The sequence below is a fragment of the Chanos chanos genome, chromosome 1 (genome assembly GCF_902362185.1).
Source record: "Chanos chanos chromosome 1, fChaCha1.1, whole genome shotgun sequence".
NCBI classification, from domain to species: Eukaryota; Metazoa; Chordata; class Actinopteri; order Gonorynchiformes; family Chanidae; genus Chanos; species Chanos chanos.
Window position 1 is genome coordinate 32,959,222 of NC_044495.1, and position 9,225 is coordinate 32,968,446.

General features: G+C 42.1%; 1 protein-coding gene across 1 annotated transcript in view; it reads right to left on the reverse strand.

The window, feature by feature from the left end:
* limch1b (LIM and calponin homology domains 1b) overlaps positions 1–7,435 on the reverse strand; it is a 71,648-nt gene extending 64,213 nt beyond the window's left edge. Inside the window, exon 1 of the mRNA XM_030776009.1 lies at positions 7,325–7,435. Coding sequence (XP_030631869.1) covers positions 7,325–7,435 — 111 coding nt within the window. The remainder of the gene's footprint in view (positions 1–7,324) is intronic.
* Between the last annotated feature and the right edge of the window lie 1,790 nt (positions 7,436–9,225).

Below are 9,225 nucleotides of genomic sequence, written 5' to 3' on the forward strand. Positions count from 1 at the left end.
AAAAAAAAAAAAAAAAAGAGAGAAAAGTACGATGTGACTCCCATGTTGGAGGGGTGGTGGCAGGCTTAAAAAAAAAAAAAAGAAACCCACAACACAGGTTTAAGACACAGACAAGGGTGAGAATATAAACAAAAAAAATGGTGAGGGACAGCAGAACAGGAAGAGAGACTGACTTATTCTCATGCTAATACACCCAAATGGATTTGCCTGAATGGCCTGATTTGGCGGGGGGGGGGGGGGGGGGGGGGGGGGGGGTGTGACAGAATGCAGACGTGGCCTAAGAAAAAGAATGTCAGAACGGCGGAGGAATAGATTTTTCTCTTTTCACGTACCCCTTCAGCCTCCTAAGGCCGCACGGGAGGAGAAAACAATTGTCCAAGAAGAAAACAGAGATCAGGAGAGGCCACAATCAGGAGCTGTTACAACTCCAAAGAAAGCAGATAAAGTAAAATCTGCCTGTACAGACAGGCGTGATAACATTTGTGCTGACTAACTGCGGGGGGAAAAAAACAAACAAAACAAAAACAAATAACAACCTTGACTGGAAAACGCAGCTATTCCAGTAGTGAACTGGTTCCCAGTTTAATCAAATCTCTCAGTACATCATAAACAGTAGCAGTTATTTATATAGTGTGTATCTTTGGCACTGTATCAAGGGCTTGTGGCCCGTGAGGGTAAGCTTCATGCTAGCAACACCAGGCACAGAGAGAAAGAGCTTAGTTGAGCTAGTTAAGCTCATTCACCTGCTGCCCTGCTACTCAACTCATCCGCTTTAGAGTGCAGATGTCACAACTACTGAACTGCAAGGCTACAGGAGAGGATAAAAACTAGATAGTTGGGTAAAATAGAGGAAAAAAAACATGCTAGTCTTTTAAAACCCTTTGGCAAAGTTAGTCTTGTAACAGAGGAGTAGAGAGAAAGGGAGAGAATGGTGATGATTGAGGTGTGGGCTGCAGAAGAGATGACCAAGCACATGCCGGTCAGCTAAGAGCCAATTGTGTCACTCTGCAGAAGCAATGACGGTGCTCATTGTCACCCAGCGTGGGATGTCCGTGTGTGTGTGTGTGTGTGTGTGAGGCAAGAATTGGAATCCTCAGACACTGAGGAATGTAGTAGGCAGAGGAGACCACGACTTCATGTGGGGGTCTGTGTGTGTGAGTGTGTGTATGCATGTGTGATTAAATGTTTGTGAGAGAAAAGAGATAAGAGAGAAAATCTGATTTAGAATATTTGTGTGTGTGTGTGTGTGTGTGTGTGTCTGGCCCCTCAATGAAAGAATCTATTCATGGTGGTGGGTGGCATTGTTCTACACTGCACATAGCATCAGAGCAATTCAGTCTGTGTGTGTGTGTGCGTGTGTGTGTGTGGAGCTGAAGACCTGATAATGTGGAAAAGCATACAGAGAGAAGAGCATGAGAGAAAGAGAGTGGAGAGGGGAAGGAAGGAGCCAGCTCAGTCTGAGCAGGGCTCTGATAGAGATGTCAGAATCAGTAATGTGATGAGAGCTGAGACCTCCTGAACCTTAACTCAATACACAGACCACAGGCACAGCCTTCCAAACACACAGATACAGACCAGACACAAATACACACACACATGCACACACGTACACACACGCATGCATACGCACGCGCACACATGCACACACACACACACATGCAAACTCACGCACACACACACGCACACGTGCACACACACACACACACACACACACACACACACACACACACACATATATAGAGTTGACAGAGCTACCTTTAAAAATATCTTCCCCTTATTATTCTCAAATAAAACATTCTAACAATATGAAAAAAAGTGTTTAACAAAATACTTATCTTCTCCAATATATTTATTGGGGTTTTAACAGTGCAGAATGAACATACATTTAACAACTAAGCATTTAACAAATACTTATTTTAGCCTCCCTTTCTTTGATGGTTCTTAATAGCACATGTGTTCAGATGCTTTACCTTAAATGCTCTGACATGACTTAGCCTGAGGAGCTGTTAATACTGTTACACAGTACGGAACCCGGGAAAACACTTCAAGAACCTCTGACCACACAGTGGACAGATGCTCCTTCAGGCCATTTTTAGAGCACAGCTTGACCAGAGTGGGGAGAGAGGAACTCTTCATTTACTAGTCAAATGCTGAGCAAACCTGAGGAGAAAAGCAGGCCGGCTGCCGACAGCCACAGTGGCACTCAGTGAAAAGACTGTATGTGTGTCAGTAGACAGCAGAAGTAAGCAGGTGTGTAACTTATTTTGGATGAGTAAATAAGTTCATTTACAAGTACACAGATGATAATTCTGGGTGTGGAAGTGTTCCTTTCTGGTGTACATACAGAACTGCTTACGTCTGTGTGTGTGTGTGTGTGTGTGTAGGCTGGTTCCAGCATTCCCCCTGAGAAGCAGAAAGAGTCCACCTCCCATGAGCGCACCACTGCCATAACGTCCCACTTACTACCTTCTTCTCTTTCTCTATCTCTATCTCTCTCTCTCACTCTGTCACGTGACCCGGCGCCCATGCCCCACTTATGGCCATTTTCAGGTTGTAAGTGGGTCGTAAGTGCGTATGCATCACACTCCAAACTAAGCATTCTATGTTTCAGTCAATATCTGTCATTGATAAACTTTGCTGAACATTCTCAATGAAATTACTCAACAATTCAAACAACACATAATAAATAAAATGTCATTGTAGGAATCCTAATCCACCTTTAAACCATATTCCCACCCTCTACTGCTACCCACACCCTATCCCATCCACCCCCTCCCTGCCAGAAACATGGCATATATTTTCTTTGACAGACCCCAGGAGACTAAACTGATGGGACTACATTTCTGTCTAAAACATTGAAGAATGAATCCTATTCAATATCTTGCATACTTGAAAATTAAAGTCAACCCCAAAAAAGGGGAAATATAAAATCCATCATTGGAAAAGACGAGTCATCTTATCTCGCTGTCTCTGTTCCAGACAGGAGAAACCTTAAAGAAAACCTTCAATAACCCAGGCACAACCGTAAACAACTAGATTACTCAAAGTTCTACATTTGTCACACAAAACCACAAATCTCAACCTAAGCCAAACCTAAATTTATTATGGTGGTTTGTCGAAACTGGTACAAACCAATCTTACAAGTATGCAGTGAAATTTACTCATTGGAACAACAAGGTTTGTCACTGTGAAGTCGAATCATTTACCGTCATCACACAGTTCTCAGAGGGGTACAAGATATAGCAGGTCCGTGTGTTTAATGCTGAATAACATGAGGACTTAAAAGAGTTTGAGCACATTAAAAGCTTCTACATCCTTGAGACATCTGTCTGGCCAGGAAGGGGTCTCCTCTCTGTGGTCCTTCTCAAGATTTCTTCCATTTTTTCCCTGTTACAACTGTGTTTTTGGGGAGTTTTTTTCTTGGGTGCTATGAGGATTAAGTCAGGGGGTGCTGCCCTGTTCTGTTTGTTGTGGGCATGTAAAGCCCTTTGAGGCTTTAAATAGTGATATTGGGCTCTGAATAAACTTGAAACGTATATGGGGCATGATTAAGAGAACAGAGGATTAGCAATTTGCACCTTCCTTTCAAAGCTCCTGTGCTGCTGTGTTGGTGAGATCTGTGTGTCAGTATGCCTCCGTGTGCTTTTGTGTGTGCTTGTGTGTATGCATGTGCATGAGTGTGTGGTACAAGAGACAAAATATTATTCACTTTTTTTTTACATAATCAAATTTTATCTTTGTTGGCCGTGATCACAGATTTGCAACATCTGTGGAAAATTACTAAACAAAAAAGATACACAGGCACAGACACACACACACACACACACACACACACACACACACACACACACACACACAAACACCCAAACACATCAACATGGTTTGCATGTGCTGAATTCCCAGAATGTTCTTGTGGGACAGTCAAGTTGTAAGAATCTCTCCTGTGTTTTCCAAAACAGCCCCAGGGTGCTGTCTGAGTGGCTGTCTTACCTCTCCAGCCTCCAACTGTCATGCCATCATATGGACCTGACAGCTGAGATATGCTGGAGACACACACACACACACACACACACACACAAACACACACACACACACTCACAGACACACATTTCTACACATACAGTTTTATTTGCATGACACAAACAAACAAACTGTTGCAATCTTATGAAAAGCTCATAAAAGTACATAAAGATACATAAGATTACTGGGGAAAAAAACAACAGCTCCTTCTTACAATGTATGCTGAGAAGAGCCGGCTGGCGGTCTCAAGTCAGAAGTCAGAGAGAATCTGAGATCAATTTAAATGAGACCAAAAGAAGATTACATCACAACTGTAAAATTATGGGGACAACCACGTTTTGTTTTTGAAACTGAATCAGTTTATCAATCACAAACAGGTAACCATCAACAAAGCAATGACTAAGCAAAAGTAACAATGTGTACGCCAATCTGGAGTTCTGGTAACTGCGCAGTTGCTAAGTGAATGATAATCATCATCTCTGTGTGTAAGCACATAACAGTGAGTATGGACCTCATGTTAACTCTCCAACCAATTAAAACACAGTCTAACTGACAAAGACAAGTCTCTGAGGATATGTGCAGTGAACTGTAATGTAAATACACTGTGTAAACAAGGAATGGCACATCCTCAGCTTAGCAACTGTTACAGAGTGCATCCTCATAGGATATACTCATTCATACTAGAAAACTTTATTTATGACTTGGAAGTTCCCGTAAAAGAGGCCTCTGAGTTTTGGTATTTGTAAGTGTAACAGGTTCCCATCTCTTGTCACTGAGACATACTGAGACACAGGTCCCTGTCTCTTGTCACTGGGACATACTGAGACACAGGTCCCTGTCTCCTGTCACTGAGACATACTGAGACACAGGTCCCTGTCTCTTGTCACTGAGACATACTGAGATACAGGTCCCTGTCTCCTGTCACTGGGACATACTGAGACACAGGTCCCTGTCTCCTGTCACTGGGACATACTGAGACACAGGTCCCTGTCTCCTGTCACTGAGACATACTGAGACACAGGTCCCTGTCTCCTGTCACTGGGACATACTGAGATACAGGTCCCTGTCTCCTGTCACTGGGACATACTGAGACACAGGTCCCTGTCTCCTGTCACTGAGACATACTGAGACACAGGTCCCTGTCTCTTGTCACTGAGACATACTGAGACACAGGTCCCTGTCTCCTGTCACTGAGACATATTGAGACACAGGTCCCTGTCTCCTGTCACTGGGACATACTGAGACAGGGGTCCCTGTCTCCTGTCACTGAGACATACTGAGACACAGGTCCCTGTCTCCTGTCACTGGGACATACTGAGACACAGGTCCCTGTCTTTTGTCACTGAGACATACTGAGAAACAGGTCCCTGTCTCCTGTCACTGGCTGAAAGTTCTGTCTGCTGTCTGCTGTTGCTAGTCGTGACGTGCATGGAAAAGCGTTATGGGATACAATCAAAAGGAAAGATTTACCATTAAAAAAGCAGTTTATTTTATTTTTTTTTTTCTCTTGAGGACGATCACAAGCACCATTAGTTCTCTATAGTGCTCTGAGAACATTTTTCAATAACAGACAACTCATAACAAGTCAACAAACTGCCCAAACATGACAGAATATTTTCTAACGTCAATCCAAATGACCTTTCACCACACCGAAAATAACACCACCAAAAGGATATTTGGCATCCATGCAGGTCACGAGTGAGCTGTATTTCATCCGAAAAAAAAAAAAAAAATCATATAATTACCACAAAGAAACTTCAAACAATGTGATGATAGATCATAAAAAGGAGTATGTCTATACACATTTGCACGAGTGGGTAAATCACCAACAAAAGCACAAATGAATAATAAATGATTTTTTATTGAAGGGTACAGTCAGAAACAAACACCCCTGTAAATGCTTCTATCTCCATGCAGAGATCCCAATAAAGAGATACAAAGGAGACAAAGCAATAGGCTTTGCCACATTGAGTTTCACTACAAAAGCACTAAGCCTAGCCCCTAGCTGAGGCGTGTGCTTTCTGAATAAACAGTTATTTGTGGTATTTTGGCACTGGCATGACTACCTGAAATGACAGGAGTTTAGGAACAAACAACCCTGTGAGCCAAAGCCAACCTGATGTAAGAAATAGAAATCATCAACTGAAATGAGAAAGTAAAGGAGCTCTAAAAGTGACTTAACATTCCTCCTGTTCAGCTGCATTCTGATGCAGCTGATAATCTAGCCTATGCTGTATAATGGGATTCATATTGCTCTCAGAATTACGTTTGTCTGGTCTGTTATGGGTTTTGTGGGACTATTGGCTGCGGTAGCAAGAATGGATGGTTGACAAGACTCATGGGAACCCTCCCGTAACGCTACGAAAACATAAAACATTTCTATTGCACAAGAACAGTTAGAAGAGAGAACCCTCATTTTATTAACTTGGCATGTTTCCTTTGACCTCTGGCATTCGGCAGGACTAGCAGAAGGAAAAGTCAAGTTAAAGTCAGTTCAACGTTAAGAATCATACATTATTCAGTGAGAGCGCTGAAGTAAATGGAGTATTGGAAAGGGGCTGGTAAAATAGTTTAGCTCTCTTGTGTTAAATGTCTTCATTAGTTGAGGGCTGGAGAAACAAGATGACAAATTGTCTGATCATCTAAGGCAGCCAAGTAGATGCAGATGCACAGTCTCTTGTTTAAAGTCTCATTGATATTTCAGCAGAGAATGGTACATCAACTGCCTTTAAGTAACGGTATGGCATCCGCAATACCCGTGGACATCTGCCTGTTATTTCTTTTATTGTCTACAATTTTGTTATAGTTTGGTGCATACAGGCAGGCAACATCAAACTAGGCCCTCTCGTGTGTCCACTGGTATGCTTGCCCATTGTAGATAGCAATGTTGTTCAACCACACTGTTGGATGCAGCTGAAAGTCAAGTGTAACGTAGCGCTTATTGTATGTATGCTACGCTGTGTTTGTCCCGTTATTGTCCCCTACAACACATTCCAAACGCAACCATCAACGCTCCACTTAAAGCTGGAATGAAGTCTAATGTTGTGAAGGTGACCATTTTCAACAGGTGACCATTACTACCTTTCCCCAAGCTCTATTAAAACAATTAATACTTCAGTGGCAACATCCTCCGCTTTTAATAGTCGTCACAACATTGACAAAATTTTGCTCAGCTCAAAAACAGAGAGAGAGACTAGTTTATCTGCAGTATTTTTACGACTGAGTGAGGATACAATGAAAAAGACGTTACGCTGACGCACGTTCACACCGAGACATAATGTCTGATGTCGAGATTGGCACTCACCTCAATCCATCTCTGCGCCTCGCGAACGGCGGGTTCTGAGGCTGACTCGGTATGAGTATGTTGCAGATGCAAGCCTAGATGTCGTCCAGCATCTGAACCTGGGCTGGCCATTTAGGACGCCTTTTGGTGCGTGTTTTATCTGAAACTCTGCGTTGGATGAGGACAGCACTATCACTGATACAAAATCGCACCGCTTTAATGTGCGATAAAGTTTTTTTCACACTTTGTCGCAGCGATTCAGTTTTTTTTCCTCTCACTCTCCTGCCTTCTCTTTTTCGTTGTTCCCCCGCTTTCGTGCCGCAGACCTGTGCTGCACTTGCAGATGAGCTGAGACGCCCCCCCAAGTTTCTCAGTCGCACGGACCACGAGCTGCGCCGACCTGCTCGCGCTGCATTATAAATTTAACCAATGGCTAAAAATAAACGGGAAAGCGGAGCAGGCCCGAGAGCCAATCAGAAGCGCGTTTGCCATCCCACAGCCGCCCAGTGCTGACTCCGACTCCGGGGCATAGGCTCAGAGACGACCGACCGAAATTTCTTGAAAAATGAGCATACCTTATAAGAGCCTGTGTAGCATACTGTCTCGTATATGTTCATATACATGTATGTTCAGTTTTCAAAGCACTATTAAAAGTTACAACATTTGATTAACTTAATTATGCGCTGTCCCTCTTGGTTTATCTCTAAATACTGTAGGCATTCAGAGACTTTCGCTATATTACTGGAGGAAAACCACAAAACAAAAAGTGTATCTGAAATGTTTCTCAATAACATTAGGTCCATACCATACAAATAAATTTACTTTTGCCCAGATAATCAGTTTACTAAGCAATAATGGCTGTAATCTCATTAACTTTGTGTCACCAATAGGGATGTTTAAGTTAAATCACTTTCTCAGTGTGCTCTCTAGAAACATCATCCTAAAAACATGTATCCAAAATATATCCAAAAACTTTAGACCTCGTATATGCAGATATGCATCAGTTTTGAGTGACTAGTCCTTAGCCCCAAGACATCTCAATTTTCCTGTCTCCCACATTTGATAACTGAAATGGGTAAACTAAAGCTACAAAGGACCTTTGTGTGATTTTTTTGGGAATGTCAACCAGCATGGTTTTACATTTGCACTTCATTTCAGTCTTAAAGAAGCAGTGACTTAATCAGGTATTCTTGCTTTGTCTGTCTCAACCGAGTCACATCACAATTATGCGTCTACAGAGCTCTGTGCAGTATAGAACTGTGTGCTGAAGATACTCAAATACAATTAAGATAAACAGATATGTGGAACGGCAATATCTCTTTAAGTACCTCTAATGTTTGTGGATGAGCCCATAAAAGTTTGCACATGGAAAGTGCTGATGATTGCCTACATTGCATGCTTCCATTGAAAATAGCAAAACTACAAAAGAGAGAGTTACTGAATGTTTTTTTCATGTCATAGACTGATGCTGAATTCTTTCAGGTATATAAGGTCACTCTAGTTGTCCACAAATAAACAGGTCACAAACAAGGACCTGAAAATTCATCACCGAAACAGTGAGCCACATTTTGTGTGTATAGAAGTAAATGATTCTGATCTTTAATATGATATATTTAAATTATTTGAATGCAATGGGCCCAATATGAATGATCTTTCCATCCTGACAATCATATGGTATAACTTCATTCAGAAGGATCACCTGCTCTAAACTGTGTTTTACAGCCCTCCTGTGGCCAAATATAGAACCGCATTGCTGGTCCACGTAGCCTTGGCTACAGATCAGGCCAGAGGGCCTCTCTATCCATCATTCCAACAAATGTTTAAGTTATAAGAAAATTGTGATTGACCTGAATATATTGTGGTGTGATAAAAAAAAAATTGCAAATACTCACAGATACAATGCATATGCATATCCAATGCAT